Genomic DNA, 18,184 nt, shown 5'->3' on the forward strand with positions numbered 1-18,184 from the left:
TTTAATTCCAACCCCCTTTTTAATTTCTCCTAAAGCAGTTTTGAAGGGCTGTATTCCTGAGGAAGTTACAAGTGTAGAATTCCAGGTTAAATTGAACAAATTAAAATTTTATATAATTTTTTAGTTTAAAGGTTACAAGAAAGAATTTACAAAGAATAAAACAGTCCGAGGCAACAACTTCTGCTGAGGTAACTCTCGCTTCACATCAATCCATTCTCTTACTCCTTGACATCTCTGAGACCATATTAGGATTTGACTCCATTTCTAGCTCCTCCCAGTGTTTCCTACATATTTCTTGGGACAGTTCTGCACTTCATATAACACTTCGAAACTCCAGTCAGAAATCTGCTTTCTAGGCTGTCAGTATCAAATTCTATACAGTTTACTTTAGCCCCTTCTCACTCTCAGTTTAGCACTGACTCTCCCCATCTCTCTGAACAAAACCCTTCACAGACTCTTTCTAGTATCAATTATCTCATTCTCTCATCTCGCTTTCCCTCCTCCCCATCTTCCTACAACTTACTTTTCATTTTAAAGAAACATACACATACAGGATTTTAAATCGTTACTTTTTTTTCTTTTTAAAGATTTGCCTCCAATTGTTGGCTGTTGCAGATAAGTATTTCAGAAAAGGTTCAATGTGCAGTGAACTACTTCATATGATCAGAAAACAAATGGTAGATCTATACACTCACAGCATCTATACACTCACAGGTGCATGGAGGAAACAGCCAGAATTATACTACCTCTGAGAGTTTGCGGAAGAAGTTGGCTAAACACACATCTCATGCATCACTGGAAGAAACTAGATCATAATTAATACTCTCCCCCTTCTCTCTTCTCATGAGGCAACTACTGTTATTTTCCATTAAATTCTAGGAAACTAAAAAGTATGGCTCGTTTCTACTCTGCTCTGGTCACTTGCCTTTGTAGGCACATTGTGAAACAAAGTTTAAAAAAAGAAATAGTTGGCATGTTCAGTGCACTGAACAGGCAAAGTACAAGTGTTGGAAAAGTAAATATAGTTAGCCTAGTGGACAGACCTTGGACCAACAATGTAGATAACTTATTAAACCTCTTTTTCCTACAATGAACTTTGGTTCCTTAATAAGTTGGCAGCTGATGCAACAGAGAGGCTTTGACTCTATAAAAGCCAGCTAGGCAAGTATGTTCAGGAATTCCCATAGGTTCTCTAGACACACTAACCTGAAGAAAGCTATCCAAAGATTATGCAGTGCTTGAAAATTGCAGCAGTCATCTTAGCTTGTTCAGTCCTGCTGACTCAGGTAAGAACAGAAAAAACTTACTGCACCATTTAAATCACTAGTTAGTAAAATGATGGTTTGAGTATTATTTGCATGACTTGTTGCATTGGAATAGTTCTGAAAATGCTTAGCTACTGCTGTCTTCCAGTTACTGGAGTATTAAGATATCAGGGAAGGTAATGTCTGCAGCCTTAGCACTATTGTTCAAGTAGCTATTTATTCAAAATCAGCAAAATATCTGCCAGTAAAAGGTACATAGTGTACTTTTATATTTACAAGACTTGCTTTTGCAGACAATCCAGGCTGTACTTCTTTGCAGAGTCTGGAATTGGTTGTGGGTAGGATCATTGTTTCAGGAGCCGAAGATGAATTTTGACCTCACTGTATCATCAGCCCTATGCACACAGCAAGCCACTTTCTTCCATATAGATGACTGGTTGTAGGGGAATGGGAAGACAAGCACCCTAGGCCACAGCTGGAGTGAAGCTCACCCCATGGGTAATAGTTTAACATTCCCACAGACTTAGGTAATTTGTATTAAAACAGGAAACGATGGAGTGAATCCAACCATCATCTGAGCAGCTTTCTGTCAACTTCATTGGCTCTTCCTTTGGAAACTGTTTAGTAGACAGGGGTAGGATCCATTCCAATACTTTTCACGCTGAAATACTGTTGAGGATAAGAGTCCTGAGGCTTTCCCCCCTATGTCCCCATTCAGCCTCTGCATTCTGCAGAGGCCAATTTGCTGGTAGTCCCTGCCCCCTCCATGATTCGGTTAGCCTCCACCCGGGCCAGGGCCTTCAGTGCCTTGGCCCCAATGTGGTGAAACACTCTTCCAACCAACCATTCCCTGAGGGACCTTGGCCAGTTCCGTGGGGCTCAAAAGACTGAGCTGTTCCGCCGAGGGTTTGGAGGAGAGTAACCGTTGATTGCCATCCATATTTTTCCATCATTGGACCACTCCCATGATAAGGAGCTGTACTTGATTGTTTCTGACTTTGACAGGATTTTTATCACCATCTGTAATCTTGTTCTGTTTTTGTTTAATTACGGTTTTATGGTTATTGTGATTTTAATGTTTGATTATTCTGTTCACCACCCAGAGCCCTTCGGGGGTGGGCGGTATACTAAATTTAATAAATAAATAAAGTTGGAAAGTGTAATGGGCACTCTGCACTTGCTTTTCAGACACACTGCGCTGCGTTGCATCCACAAAGCTCTCAGCTGACTAGGCTTAAGAGAATGACACCTTTCTGGAGAGGTGTCACGAGACCAGTTGGAGCACCATGCAGGGATGACAGTGAATGCTTCAGCAGACTATGCAGGTAATATTGTCCTGCTTTGAAACCAAGCTCCTGTGTTTCGTGCAGAACTGGGCAGCCTACACTTCCATTCAGATATGCCTTCTGCAAGAAAACTAGCCTATTTATCAGAAAAATGTCTCTTGCAAAAATTAGTTTTGCATGATTAAAAGTGGTGAAATGGAACAGGTTGACATGTATACCAAATCCATCCTTTCTTTATGAATATTTCTATTTCAATTAGGCAATTGAAACACTCTACAATGCCCTAGCTTTTGACGCTGTTTGAATTGCTTGCCTTACATCTTACAAATGATTTATCAGATTCCTGATTTGGAAATCAATTAGGCTCAAGATACTAAAAACAGATGGATTTTACTGACCAGCTGCTAAAAAATTCCTGTAAATATACCTACAATCACCACCAAGAAAAAATATCTCATGTCAGAATTGCAAATCTAAAAATGAAATCCAAGAAACCACTTTGTGATAATGAAATAATGGGGGGCTTATTGCCCTTCCTCTGAAAATGCATAACCACAGGGAACAATCACTTCTTTAGTGAAAGGCTCATACAAGTTTGCTTTCATTTGGCAGTGTTCAATTAAAACTGGCCTAAGAAAATGTAAACTGACTACTTTTCTCTTTTGCAGGAGTAAACGCTGTTCTGTAGCAATATCAGAAGAATGATGCTTCACTGTGGAGAAGAAAATGCTGTTGATTCAACTCACAATTTTCCTGTTTGTTTATTTATTATTACCACCCTAGAACCACTGCATGTATTTAAAGTTTTGCAATTCAAACCTCTGAACAGATGTAAATGTACTGGCTGGGAGCTGTTTTAGGCTATACCTCTGTGAGCCTGTAGCCAAACTTTAGTAGCTTAAATTTATCTTAGTTTTTATACTTTGTATTTTTTTAACAAGACATTAAAGAGCTCTTTGAGCAACTATTTATCTTGCATATGATCAGCCAACTGGAAATAAACTGAAGGTGCATGGAGCAAAACTGAACTATAGATCTTGACCATTTTGCAGAAATTAAGGGAACTGTGTCCCACCTTTTACAAAGCTAACAATGTGCAAGCCTCTAGCTTTATTGCATTGTGAACCGCCTAGAACCCTTTGTGGATTAGGCGGTCTATAAAATCTAATAAATAAATAAAATAAATAAAATAACCCTGTGAGCCAGAAACAGCATAGTAAGCATCTCCCTGAACACTAATGCTGATTGAAGGAGATGAGCAAATATATAACAATTTCATGGCTTTCAGATATTCACTGTGTGGTGAAGTAAGGTTGCAATCAGCTTGATATAACTATTAACTTTAACTGGACAAAGAGGAACAAAAATACAAAGTGTGTGTTGCCTTTACAGAGCCTACCACCGTGGTGGCGAACCTTTGGCACTCCAGATGTTATGGACTACAATTCCCATCAGCCCCTTCCAGCATGGCCAATTGGCCATGCTGGCAGGGGCTGATGGGAATTGTAGTCCACAAACATCTGGAGTGTCATGTGTTCGCCACCACTGGCCTACCAGAATACAATACCGACCGTTCCACCCCATCTCCCAATTATGTTTTCCTGATAAGATTTCCTCTACAGAAAAGCCTGTACATAAAGGATAAAAGCACTGCACTTGTAAAGTTTAATACAGAAAATCTATTTGATATTTATTAAACTTAGTTTCTCCAGTTACAGTTTTGCATTGTACAAAGCATTTTAATGACACAGTAGTTAAAAAGATCTTTACAAATTGAAATGTGATACCCTTTTCTCCAAATATTTAATTGCCATAAATTTGTTTAAAAATACACATTAAACGCATATTTCGGACACTAAACTTTCTATAATCTCAATACCACAAAATACATAGAATATACTATACAGATGTGGAAAAAAAATCTAGTTAGTATATAATACTTTGCTCACCATTAACATACGTGAAATGCACATACTGACTTAGAAATCCTAATCTGGAGTCCCAAAGTACCCTTTTGAAATTTCAAATGTATTGCAAAGGGGGGGAAATCACAGTTTTCTTTTCAGTTTAGTTTTGGTTGAAAACAGATGACTAAATAGGTTGGTAAGTTACAAAACATATAAGACATGGACATGTCATGTACAAAGCATACGACAGTGAACCATCCTGCCACTCATGATCAGTACCAAGCTGCATGCTCAACAAGGGGTTTTTTTTAATTGATAAGTTACATGTTTAAAAAAACCTCCCCCCGTCCCACTTCTAAAGTTTACCCCCCCACACAAAAAAGAAAAGAAAAACCTGCTTTACCAAATAATTTCAAATAAGATAAAGGATCTTTAATAAATATATAAGCACTTTATCCTCCATATACAAAACTTCTTAAAACCATTTAAAAGGGGAACCAGATACAAACATCAGCAACTGTGCTTGCAGAAGCCAAGTTCTCGGAGATTTCAATGCAACCATCTTGAAACAGAAAGGGAACATTGTGAAACCAATCTGCCAGAATCCGTTCGTACGGTTATGTGAACTGTACCAGGTACAGATGTTTTGCCAATGCATTGACTGATGGGATTGAGGAGTGAAGTCAATGTTATATCAGTTTTGGCCCTTATCTGAGCTGCAGCAGTTGGTTCAGATGTCTTCAACCAAGTTCTTTAATCTCAGATGAGCTGACAAGAGCTAAAAAGTATCCCTTTAGGGAAGGGGGGGGAAGCATATTTGTATCAACCAATGTCTGAACTTTCCAGGATAGTCTCAAACCAGTGAAAATCTTCTAATGGCCCATCACTGCTACATTAAAGTGACAAACACCCAAGAATCATCCAATACAATACTTGGTATTGTTAAGCTGCATTGCTCTCTCTTGGAAATTGTCTCAGGAAAGGACAAATTGATTAATAGAGCTCACTCATAAAGGCTATGGCTACACTTTGTTGAAAAAGATATTCAACATTAATGTTTACTGAAAAACCACAATTTTCTGCAATACTGCTTCCACTCAATTTAAAGTCATTTAGTCCTTGATCCAAATATTTATGAAATATTTGCCATTTAGGACTCTACCAAATGGTTTGGATGCTATTTACTCCTCTATGGATAAAATGTATTCAATCTTGACTTGCTCAGGTTCATCTAAGCCACTTCAGTACAAATACTGCAGACTTTACAGTGCAGGGAAAACTATATTTACACCAAAAGGTAGTCTTTCCCTTTAGCTGCCAAATTTGGCAAACTAAACAGTTATCTTCTGAAAGTTGTGTTTTACTTGCGCTTGGCAAGCATTCAGTTATATCCATAGACTCCATACATGCAGTGGCTGATCATAACACACATTACAGGGGTAATTTTGTATAAAATCACAGCATTTAAGCCTCATTGCTCTATAATAAACTCAAAGCACTCTGTATATGAAAAATTTATCACCACCACCAAAATGAGGATGGCTCAGGAGTCATTAAATATAACAAGATAGTCAGCTGCACTATAATCTAACACAAACTTTGGACAGATTTGAGTTCATTCATTTATATATGTATGTAGATATATGTATTAGAAACATGTACATTACAAATTGCATACTACTGTTAAAGATCAAGAGCCGTCAGCTCTGCTTTGCAGCCAAGAGATTTAAATCACACTGAACATGTGGGTCACCTTGGTCTGGTACCCTGAATGTTCAATTTAAGATACAAAATGAAGTAGCCAAGTGTCTGCAAGTCCATGATTCCTATGGACTTGCCATCAGAATTTTGCTTGAGTTTGGGACGTATGTAATTTCCCCTTCATTCCCAACCCACAGAATCAACTTCTGTAACTTTTTGTGCTGCACTGTATTTCACACCCACTGCCAGCAGCTTGGTGCAATATCCACAAAACCTCACTGGTGGATCTCACACACTGTTCATGATTTGCTCTCCTATGACGCTGCAAGGCTGATGGTAAATTCAACATTACGTGAACGCCTGAGCAAGTTCAGTCTGACCACTAAGCCATTTTTAAAGGCTCACCACTGGGATGAACTACAAACACTGATATGTGTAACACACAATCATTAACCCCTTATATTTAACAATGCAATCTTTTTCAAAATGAAGACAATCGCACAAATTATGACAGTTCTCAAGAGATGCTTCCTTATTTTAAGGGCAGATTTGCAGCATAACTCTATGTATTTCTACTTAGAAGCCAGTCCTATTATGGTCCAGGGGGCTTACTCCCAGGTAAGTGCATTATCAGCATTGCAGCCTTAGGTTGTTCACTTGCTTTTGGAAAGAAAAGTAGAAGTTTACAACAATTTTCACTGCAGTATTTAAAGTCTGGCAAAATATTAATGTACTTCAATAAAAAAGGAATTGAGAGTACATTAGATGGCCTTTTATCTGTTGATTCCTATAAAACTGATTAAAAACTACTAGGAAACAAAGTACTACTCATTTATTTAGAGCATACAGATAATATCTCAGGAGGGCACATATTGGAACAGATAGTGTATGCTTCCTTAGGTCCACAAAGTAGAGAGGCATTGCTAGATTTATTATTAAACAGACCATTATTCAAGAATCATTTGGAGAAGTTTTTTTCCCTCTTTAAATTCTAATGTGATGCTATGGACTTAAGTTTTAAAACAAGATTCTTTCAAAACAAAGGGCTGAGGAAAGACAGACATCCACACTGACAGGAATAGTAACTGGATACAAAAGCAAGCCAAACCACTCTGCAGATCACTGCAACACTACACAGCAAAAGAGCTTATATAATCCAGCTCTTAACAGTGTAGATAGAGGCTTCAACATGATACTGTGCCAGGCACTTCTGAACATTAAGGAAAAAGTAACCGCCCTATGGATTAAAGCTGGAATACATGGGCTGTACCTTTTGGAGCCAAGGGACATAAAAATACCCCAGTTTTAAAACTACTTCAAATATAAAGTCCAGAACTCTCCCAGCCTGTGAATGCAATGAACTGTGTGCCAGTGGAACAATTTCAACTTTATGAAGCACACATTGTGCACACACTGTAAGAAACGCAGCAATTTAAATACAGATATTTGGATGTACTAATCATGAATCACATGAAGCGGCCTTATACTGAACAGTCCATCAAGGTCAGCAGAGTCTACTCTGACTGGCAATGGCTCTCCAGGCTCACCTACTACCCAATTCTTTTATCCGGAGACTAGCAGTAAAGTCTGCTGTAGAGTAAGAAATACTGAAGGCCTAGATAGGGGATGAGGGCAGGTAGAGGCTGGGAGAGCTTGCTGTGGGTGGGGGAGGGCAAGGGGGCTTTTGAAGCCCTGGAGCAGGGGCAGAAAGGCACTGCTGCTCCAGGGCAGGGATGGAATGTCTGTCGACGAACTCTCCACCAATAAGGAAGCAAGACTCACTGAGTCCTGCTCCCTTATTGGTGGAGGGTTTGTCGTCGGACATTCCATCCCTTAGAGCTTTATTATTGGTAAGATGTCTTGGATTGAACCTGGAACCTTCTGTACGCCGAACAGAAATTCAACCATGAGTCACAGCCCCTTCCCTCATTGTTTAACCAAGCCTTGGACTTCACATAGCAAATGTTTATAGAGTGAACACTCTTCAGTTTATGATGCAATGTGCCATATGAAGCTGCCTTATACCTTTGTCCATTTAATACAGTATTGTCTACTCTGACTGGCAACAACTCTCCAGTAAAGTAAGGTCTTTCGTAGCACAGGCTATTGGAGATAATTTAACTGGAGATGCTATTGGTTGAGCCTGGAACTTTTTGCAGGCAAAGCATAAGATCTACTACTAAGCTTTTTAGTAGGAATAGTAGGAATTCCACACAGTAGGAATAGATATGACTAGTTTTTTATCCACTTTTTCAGTGTATTCTTATGGGTAGAGTGCAACATGAAACATTATTATTGATTATGAATTCAAACCCAAAGGGTGCCGATTCAAATGAATCTATTCCAAGTTTGGGGGTTGGATTTATGACTCTCTGGAAGTAAAAACCACATCAGAATACAAGGCCCTATATTCACTGAAGTTACCATAAGTAATGAAGCTTCTTAACATCCTAAGGACATATTGCAGTACTAATGTAGAATTCTATTCCTTCTTTCAAAGGACGCCATCATTTTGGCACATAGCTACACAGCTAGACATAAATTTAGTGCAATCGTTTTCTTGAACATGCACGTTCGTATCCGGGACAGGATTCAGGGACAAGGGCAGGTAAAGCAGCATTCCACAATCCCACATTGAAGGGGTTCAGAGTTTGACTCTAAAAGACAACCAAGATGTATTGCCGAAAATGACAGCCACTAGTATTAGGGGAAAGGAAGTGGAATTTTAGCAAAGTACTGCAGGAGACCAACTGGACACAATATACTGGGTCCTACATGTAAACCTCTTGTAAACAGTACTCAAAATCTTCATCTAAAAAGGCATAAGGCACACCAGACTTGATAGGGACAGTAAGAATTTTTTTTTACCTCAGGAAAGCACCTTCTATGGAAAGGTACTTTGGTTAGAAACATTAAAGCAGTCATTTAGAATTCCATGGAGGATTCTTGCTGATCACAGTTATTTCCTTTTAAAATTAATAAACTATTCTCATTATGAACATTTAACATTAATGACAATGTAAAAAAAGTGAGAGTAAAACTAATTTTAAATGAACTGGGAAGAACAGTTTACAATGTCCCTGTAATCATAGGCCTACTTTCTACCCCATCTTTCCCACTGCATACTCAAGTTCAACAGAAGACACTGTTCATGTTTTCTGGCTAAGCGCTGGAAAAGAGATAAGCTTCAGTTCCATGTAAGCATTAAAGTTAGTGGCTTCAGTGTCTAACAATGACAAGCAAGGAAATAAAGATGCTGCACAAAGCATAAGATTGTCTATTTGAAACAATTTCTAGTCCACACCTGGAGACTGAAACTCATTGTGATCCACATCACTGACATTGCATCAAATGCAACTTCCTGTAATGTTTTGTGATTGTTAGTGTTAAGACATGATTTTTGAAATTAATTTTCCTTTCAGCTTTATATTTCATTTCAGTAAGATGGCTTAATGGATAGAAGAATATCCTTGGAACTTAATACTTAGCATAATCGTAAAACTGTGGCTGTCATTTAGGGGTTGAGTCAGATATTCATGAAAATGTGTCCCTATATTTTAGAATCTATCAACCCTTATTTCTTTTACAAGCTCTACTACCACAAGACATTACAGAATAACAAAGTTCACAAAATACTTAAATAAAGTGTCTACACTTAATCTCCACTAAGTACTTGATAGGGGAAATTTATAGGAAAACACGGCTAAATCTTTACAGCCCCAAAACAGAGCTTTCTTTAAAAAAATTAAAATAAATAAGTTTTAAACAGATCTGTTAGGCATAATCACTAGAATTTCTATCCAATTGCAGCTTAATGAATCCATATTATATTAAAATGTTGCAGAGTTTAAAATATTTTAAATATCTTAAAAAGGGGACAAATGAAAAAGACGTGATATTCAAGTTCTCACATACATGATGCTGGGAGACGTATGAAAGCATTCCTTAATCATATTTTCCACTAAGCAATGCATTATGGCAGTCTTCCTTATTTTTATGACACAGTGTTGAAAAAAAAAATCAGAGGCAGCAAGAAAAGTGTCTTCTACATTTAAGATTTCTGCAGCAGTCCCGGTATCACTTGGCATCTGAACGCAACCAGTGTAGTCCCTGTCTAGTGTAACGTACTAGCTCTGTCATGAGACTTGCATTAAAGATCAAAGGGCCCATAACTTTATCCAGCTCTGTGAAGAATTCTACAAAAAAAGAAAAAACAGGAATGATACATACATTTCCACACATCTCCTAACAGGAAACTGATAAAGAATTCACATGATGGACTTTTTTTCTGATTGCATTACTAATCTTGTGTTAAACTGATTAATTCAGGAGGCCGAAAGAGTTATGACACAAAAAGGCAAGGTAGAATTTCTGAAGACCCAGGAATGTCTGAATTGCCACTTAAGTTGGCTCATTATCAAAACATAATATTATTCTTGATTACACATGTCAAATGCCACATAATGGGAAGCTTTCACCACTCAAAGGCTCAAATCCTAAATTCTTAATTTTATGAAGAAATATATTGTTAAATATATTGAGCTTGACAATCCAACTAAGCAAGTTATTTGGGAAATATTTTGTCTACCCTGTAGTCAATATGCCACATAACTCCTTTTTTCAGCTGAGGAATGGGAGAGAAGCAACTCTTCTTAATACCATACATTATATTAAAATAATGTTTCCAGCCATTTCAGATTGCTTTAGACTACGTAGCTGCAACAAATACAAATTTAACAGATGCTCGAACATCTGCAAAGTTACTCTGGGCATCTGGTAATTTTGATATGGGTGACCAGAAAAGTTTTAGTCAAATTGTAAAATAAACTTTGCACTTTAAGATGGCAAATTCCAAAAGCGATCCAAAATTGCAAAAATTTCTAAACTGTGTGCAAGTCTGACCTTGTGAACTAGTTCCAGAAATGGGCAAGATTCTTTGGAACTTAGATAGCTTATGGACACTCATAACTGTGCATGGGGAAGTATGAGGCATGTGGACCTTGAGATCAGCCAATACAGATGAAAAATATACAAGAAATGGGTGAAGGGTTTACAGGATCTCCCCCACCCTCTTTCCCCTTAGTTATTTCTGATACCAGGAAAGTGTATTCCTGGGTTTTAGGGACTTGTGTGTACTAATAGCTGCACTGGTTGGGGAGCTGCAATGGAGAGAAGGAAGAGAGTGAGTTCAATCCTTTCTCTTCTGTGAACAGAGCTCCACTCATGCAAAAGGCAAAAAGAGTGATCTCAATTCCTTCTCCCTCCCCGGAGGCCTGGCAATTAGTACATGCAAATACCTCCACCCTTGGAATAAACTTTCCTTGGAATAAACTCTTGGAAATAGCACTGGGGGGTAGGGAAAGATCAAGGACTGTCAGTACTTCCTGTTGACAGTCTGTACGATCCAAACCATTGCACTGTTTGAAAATGAAATGGGAGGGAAGAAATATAATAATATACTGAAATATCTAGGTCAACGAATGTGACAGCATCCAGCAGACTGAAAAATAATGTTGTATTGTCTTACCCTTTTGCTCTCTGGCAAGCTGATCTGCTTGGTCCCAAATTTCAGTGGCATACAGAAAATTAGAAGTAACTTGGACATAGCTGGCTGCCATCTGGTGGATTCTTTGTGGAATAGTCACTGAAGAAGTGCTTCCTGGAGGGTTGGTTGACCCTGAAGAGTAGCTTCCTGAATTCCCCGGAGACAACTTTGGAGAGACTGGAGAGGGCATACTGCCTGGTTTGCTAGCAAGTAAAAACACAAGTACACGTTTTGCTTGCTCTGCCCTGTATCTACTCAAGGCAGAAAATGTGGCCACAGTTTCTGTTCCAGCATGTGAAAACTGAACCAAGACATCAGCTATGAATATGTTGGATGCATGCAAGAAACTAAGCCAGCCAGGCTCTCCTGTGTAGTATCCCCAGCTACATGACTGGAGCTCTGCTGATGAGATGGAACTTTCCACCCTCCCAGTGCAGTCCATGAAGCTCCCCAAAATGCTTATCTTGTGAAGGTGGAAGGGTTGGGGCAGGAGTCCCCAGAAACAACATGGATAGGCAAAGCAGGATGGAGGAATTTGTCTACTCCAACAATCTCTATCAAACATACTCTTTATATTTATACATTTCACACACTCACATGGGTGTGTATGTGTGTGGAAAAGTGATTATTGCAATACAGAAACCCTTACAGAACATGGAGAACGCATAAATGCATAAACTTCAGGTCTTTCTTTTCAAATTAATGGTCACATGAAACAATATAATCTTATAATGAATAAGAGCTTACCTTCCCATACCAGGTGATGGAGCTTGAGAATTATTGTAAGAATTCTGTTTAGGAACAAGAAAATCACAAGGTTTTAATAGAACTGTTTGATAAGGGGGGAAAAATCACAGAAATGACTGAAGTCGAATCCCTGCAAGACTGAAACAGTTATTCAAGACTGTTGCTATGACAACTTGCAATAAGATCTGGTAACTAAGCAGCAACACAAAGTGTGACTATTTGATTAGATTTGTATCCTGCCCTTTCCCAACAAATGTCAGGCAAAGATTTCAGAATAAGACTATGGACACAAAATTTAGCAATTATTGTTTACCATATGAAATGCATATTTAGATTTAGACATCTGCTGCTTGAGTATACCAGAACACTCTTTCCAAATCTGTATGATCACCGAAGCACTCTCAATACTTCAAAGCATTAGATTTCAAGATCTTACTTGAAGTTTTCTGTCATTTGACACTATTACTAGAAAGTCCTGTGTCTCCCTAAAAGATTAACTAATGCAGAATCTAGAAACAACTTATCTAGGGTTTCTATATTCATATCCCTAGCCCAAAGATATTTATAAGCTTTCTTGCCTAAATCTGAAATGTTCTGTAACTGACAGCAGTCCTTTATTTCCAGGCATTTGTTCTGCAATTTCTTACAACGTTTCAGATTTCTCCAATGGCCAATAAACATTAATTCTTGAAAGCAACCTACTTCACTTGAAACCACTGACACCTGTGTGATACAACCCTTTTGTTTTCGAAACAATTTCTTCGTAAGGAATACCTGAACTTTAAAGTTTAAAAAGGTGTGTGACACTGAGGACAGAAACTAATGCGTGAGCAAGATATGGTGCGGAACTTTCTTGTTCACATCCAACAGCTGCCGAGGGTGTTTAGTTTAGCTGTACTACTACCTTTGTATCCAATTAAAGGCATCCACAGCAGTTCACAGAGATAAACAACATAAATATAGTCTCAGTATAGTTATTTGATTCCAAAGATAGTTCAAAAGTAATTCATTAGGAAATAGCAACTTCGAAGTTTTATGATAAACAATGCAGGATGTAAAGAGGGAACTACATTAACTGCCAGGATATAATTTTTGGGCCTGGGCCCTCACACAAAAAAGTTACAGATGTAGAGAATAAAATTGGACAATGCAAGCTACCACTGGAGGAAAAAGAAAGAAAAAAAACACATAAAAATGCAAAGCGTAATTATGGAGATATCTGTAAATAGTAGTTTAGCATTTTAAAAAAACTACCAAAACTGATAAAGATATTAGTAGCTCAAGAAAACTTATGGCTGGAATAAACTGTCTTTCCTTTTAAGGTACCAGTTTTATTTTGCTTTGATCAATTAACATCTGGAATTGCCAAATTCTAGAATTATTCGTGATATTACTTTACTTCTCAATCTGATAAAGATTAATTTGCAGTGAAGTACAACTACTCTGGAAGCTGACTTCACTGAAATTAAGCATTAGGTGAGAAGAATTCCTTCTCATCAATTTGCAACAGTAGACTTTTTACCTTCAGATGCTCAGTTAGTGTCTTGGAATACTTCAACGCACTTTCCTTCTTCAGCTTGAAAAGTCTTAAATATAACAAGGACTGGCATCTAAGACTAGTAAAAGAAAAAGCAATATTACTTTAGGATCTTGCTAGTAATAGCTCATGTAATATCAGTCATACATTCTAAAAATATGCAATATACTTCCCATATTAAACTAACACTAGAATGTTCATGACTTTGATACCATCAACTATCAAAAACAACGCACATTAATATTTTGACTTTGTTCTTAGCTAATGATAACCACCACAGCATTACATTTCTCATACTTTGAAGAATTAACTTTAGTCATATAATCAGTAAGGGAAGAAATCGGATTTATTTCAGATATTACATATTACAAGGAGGGGACCCCCATTATTTCCTTTTTCCCTTTCCTAAACACCCATAGCATCTTCCCTTTTCCTGCTTCCCACTCTCCTTCTCACTCACAAGCCAGCCTTCCCTCAACTGACCCATCTTCAGCTTTCCCCCTGTCCTTTCATCCTCTTCCTGGAAAAACTATGACCTAGTTATGCACAGCGGGCCACCAAGCCAGGCCGACTTGTATGGCAGGGAACCCACAAAGTCTTTCCACAAGAACATGTCTTTTTCCATCCTCTTGGCAATTTCCATTCCCTCACCTTTTCCTGCCTCCTTCTTTTCCTTATCCTCTGCCAACCAACCTTCTTTTTATCTGCCCTCCAACTTCAGCTATATGTATTATTCATTCAGAACTGTATCTCACCTTTCTCTGCAATTGCAACTATTTTATTTTATTTTATTTCTATCCTGCCCCATTCCTGCAGGGCTCAGGGTGGGTCACAACATAAATTACAACAACAATCATAAAACATTTTAAAATCCAAAAATACCAATACAAACTAGCTTACATCATTCTCCTACACTTTTTTTCCTTACAATAACCCTGTGAAGTGGTTTAGTATGTGATTGGCCCAAGGTCATTCAGTAAGCTTCCATGACAGAGAAAAGATTTGAACGTGGGTAATCCCAGACCCTTGTCTAAAATTCAAACCACTGCTTTTTGTGAAGTTGCTGCTTTTGAACAACAGTGAGTAGGTGGGGCTCGGTGAGACATGCAAGTCATGTTGTAGAAGAAGCCTGGTGGTTGCATCAAGGCCTGGTCCCAACAAGTCTTCCCCTTCAAAGGCAAAAATAGCTCTTGAAATGGCCCTACACTTCCTGCTTTTTACTGATGGAAACCAAGGCATGAAGGTTAGCAATAGTGTTGCAATTGCCTAGTGATAGTCACTTATAACATGACAGCCAGCATGGTGTAGCGGTTAAGTGCAGGGAACTTTTAATCTGGAGAGCTAAGTTTGTTTCCCCACTCCTCTACATGAAGTCTGCTGGACGACCCTGGACTAGTCACAGTTCTCTCAGAACTCTCAGTCCCACCTACTTTACAAGGTGTCTGATGTGGAAAGGGAAAGGGAAGGTGATAGTAAGCTGCTCTGAAACAAAAGTGGGGTATAAAAAACTCTTCTCTTTCTAATTTCTTAAAGTTACAGGTGCTACTTTTATTGTTTTTGTTTATTGTTTTGGAGTTTTATTTTTTAGATTTCAAATGTATTTTTTCAGGTGGAGTATTTTTCAGGTGTATGGAATGATTTGTCTTGTCTGTTCATGGCTCCAGTCTCTGGATTTAGTTGTTTACATCTTCCTAATTACATTCAACACATACATACCACAGTACTGCTAGCCTTTTGTCAGCAGCAGCAGCATCTGGTGCTGAGTAATTCTTCAGTTTCATAGTGTACCTGCAACCAGAAAACAATTAATACACCCAAACATTCTGTTTTTATTTGCAGTTCTTTTATAAAAAATTAATTTAGGTTTATGCTGCATTCACTGGACCAAAAACCTTCTGCTTAATTTCAGCAGGGCATAGAATTTTGCTTTTCAAGACTACTGAGGAAAACTAATCTTGATAAGAGTACATTAATTACAACAAGGAACATGAGTATTTCTTTTATGTAACACTTTAACTTCACACACAATTTTTTTTTAAAAAGCTTGAATTATTTGACCCTTTTCTGACTTTTTCTTTATCACTTACTTGATCAACTCCACTGTTTCAGAATACATAGGGAACGGGGACTTTGATTCCTGAGCATTCTTCTCCAATGCATTCCCACATTCAATGAATGACACTACAGCATCAAGGTACAACACAGCTTTCTCAAACCTGTCAGACTGAAGAACACCAATCTTTGAAAATCAACAATAATAGGGAAGCTTATAACAGAGAAAAGGCATGAACATAGAGCAACAACACTACAATTTAAGGGGGGGGTTGCCCTTACCAATGCATCAGCATTGTGCTTTAACTTCTTTGCTTCCTGTAAGTAATGATCTGCTGAGTAAGTCCTGAAACACAAAATGAAATCAATGAGATTGATAAAATCAGCTGAGTTTTCTTACATACAGGGCAGTTCCCACCATATGCAGAGGGAGATGAAGAAACAAACTAATATTAGGTCAAATGAAGCCCAGGTGAGATAATGCTTCTTGACTTTTACAGAACAGAGAAAGCTCTTGCAAAAGCCCCTAGCTGTACTGGTATCAAGAGCTCTGGCAGCTCTTAGAATGAGGAGCAAACAGCATTTTATGGTAGTTCCATTCAAACACCCTTCTTGCATCTCCTCCTGCCCTGGCACAGGTCAATGTACTCAACTGAGGGATACCCCATGCAAGGCAGGAACTTTCAGGGTGACTGCTGCTTTGGCTCAGTTCACTCAAAGAATAGTGGGAAAAGGGGATGAGATGGTACTGGGGTACTAAATACTTCACCCCCACCATGCACCTGTACATGTCAGGAATTTGGGATGAGGCTCCAAATGCATGCTCTTTGCTAACTGCAATTTTACCTATATTTTACTGCAACTGGGATTTGTTTTTAGGTTTTTTTTTTTTAGTATGACTGACTGCTATGCAAGAGCAAAGAGAATTAATCATGTGACTCTAAAAATGAAGAGTATGCAATGCTGACTTTAAAACAGTAGGACTGTGACACCAGTTTGCCATGCTTGTGAGTTGGCAACTCAAGGCAACTGTTTCTCCTCTAACAGGTGAAAAGTAGAAAATTTTGAAAAGGCCAGCTTGGCCCAGAGAAGACTTGCAGGAAGGCCAACACAAAACATGCAACATAAACAAATGGATCAAAGACAATCTTCAACCTGTTTCTTCCCTGGCAACTATGTAACTCCCTCTGGCTGAAGAGAGCTCAGGTATCCACCGACATAGAAGAGAACAGTAAAAAGTCTTCACGTAGATATAAACATCAATCATAGGTTCTTTCTAACATACTGGTGAATTGCCCAGCTTTTATTTTTATTCTCACCTGTCGTCAAACACTAATTTTGCCCTCCGGGATTTTGAGCTATCTGCAGTTGTAGTGGAGGCAGAAGAGCAGCTTGAAGAATTATTTAAAATCTTTTCCTTGAAAGAAAACAACATACCACTGTTAGTTAACGGAATGATTTTGTCAAACAAATGTTCATTGCTTAGGCTTTGCCTGATGACTGAAGGCTGGTTAAATGCAATTCAGATGTGCACCATCACCCATGTTTTCCAGACATGGCCATAGCTACACCAAACACAGCAAATCCAAAACATAAACCATGAAAGCTGTTTGATTATGAAGCGGTTAATATGATTTGCCCACAGTAGAAGTCATTATTCTTAACCTATCTGACTTACGACACAGCTTTATCAGGTCACCAGTCTATGCTGCTGCAGAACCATGCAAGCAAGATCAAATTATAGCCAGATGACTGAGCTGAGAATAAATATGTCCACTGACTGACAATGCAGTACACCAACTCAGGATACATTACACTGTAATCATTTTTCCAAACAAAGCTACAAATCTAAGAATTGCATTCAAAGATTTTCATATGGCCACCTTCTGTGCCACTTGCAGCTACCATTCACAAATTCAGCCACCACTTTCACTTTTCTGTTGAGAATACACTGCCATGCTTATTAGAAGAACCCTTTTGCCATTTAGAGTAACAGTTGTCCCTTAGAATGCTTCCAGTGCCAAACACCTCAACTCTACCTATTGAAAGGCATATTTATGTTCATAAATATATGCTAATAAGTATATTAGGAAGAAATATACTCCCCTGGCTGAGCTAAATTACAGAAGAGAACTCAGATAAGA

The 18,184-nt window shown here is 38.3% G+C and overlaps 2 protein-coding genes across 6 annotated transcripts in view; one reads left to right on the top strand and one right to left on the bottom strand.

Annotated features, from left to right (window-relative positions):
- The first annotated feature begins 1,183 nt into the window (after window positions 1–1,183).
- On the top strand, window positions 1,184–3,579 carry LEAP2 (liver enriched antimicrobial peptide 2). Its single transcript, XM_048490526.1, has 3 exons — window positions 1,184–1,286; window positions 2,454–2,590; window positions 3,220–3,579. Exons 1-3 carry the CDS (start codon window positions 1,230–1,232, stop codon window positions 3,254–3,256), a joined length of 231 nt encoding a protein of 76 aa, XP_048346483.1. The 5' UTR covers window positions 1,184–1,229; the 3' UTR covers window positions 3,257–3,579.
- A 641-nt stretch (window positions 3,580–4,220) lies between these two features.
- Window positions 4,221–18,184, bottom strand: part of AFF4 (AF4/FMR2 family member 4) — a 61,950-nt gene continuing 47,986 nt past the window's right edge. For all 5 annotated transcript variants that reach the window (XM_048487886.1, XM_048487885.1, XM_048487884.1 and 2 more), the window contains 8 exons: window positions 17,360–17,457; window positions 16,323–16,386; window positions 16,076–16,212; window positions 15,705–15,776; window positions 13,974–14,067; window positions 12,452–12,495; window positions 11,687–11,907; window positions 4,221–10,355 (listed from right to left, as the gene is read on the bottom strand). In XM_048487886.1, the coding sequence (XP_048343843.1) occupies window positions 10,237–10,355; window positions 11,687–11,907; window positions 12,452–12,495; window positions 13,974–14,067; window positions 15,705–15,776; window positions 16,076–16,212; window positions 16,323–16,386; window positions 17,360–17,457 (849 nt within the window). In that variant the 3' untranslated portion in view covers window positions 4,221–10,236. The remainder of the gene's footprint in view (window positions 10,356–11,686; window positions 11,908–12,451; window positions 12,496–13,973; window positions 14,068–15,704; window positions 15,777–16,075; window positions 16,213–16,322; window positions 16,387–17,359; window positions 17,458–18,184) is intronic.

Source organism: Sphaerodactylus townsendi, linkage group LG03 (assembly GCF_021028975.2).
Source record: "Sphaerodactylus townsendi isolate TG3544 linkage group LG03, MPM_Stown_v2.3, whole genome shotgun sequence".
Taxonomy (NCBI): Eukaryota; Metazoa; Chordata; class Lepidosauria; order Squamata; family Sphaerodactylidae; genus Sphaerodactylus; species Sphaerodactylus townsendi.

Excerpts from the sequence above, each read along its gene's own strand:
- LEAP2 (XM_048490526.1), top strand. The coding sequence starts at position 1,230 with ATGCAGTGCTTGAAAATTGCAGCAGTCATCTTAGCTTGTTCAGTCCTG. Across the intron at positions 1,287-2,453 it reads GTTCAGTCCTGCTGACTCAG|ACACACTGCGCTGCGTTGCA; the intron begins GTAAGAACAGAA and ends CTTGCTTTTCAG. Across the intron at positions 2,591-3,219 it reads TGCTTCAGCAGACTATGCAG|GAGTAAACGCTGTTCTGTAG; the intron begins GTAATATTGTCC and ends TCTCTTTTGCAG.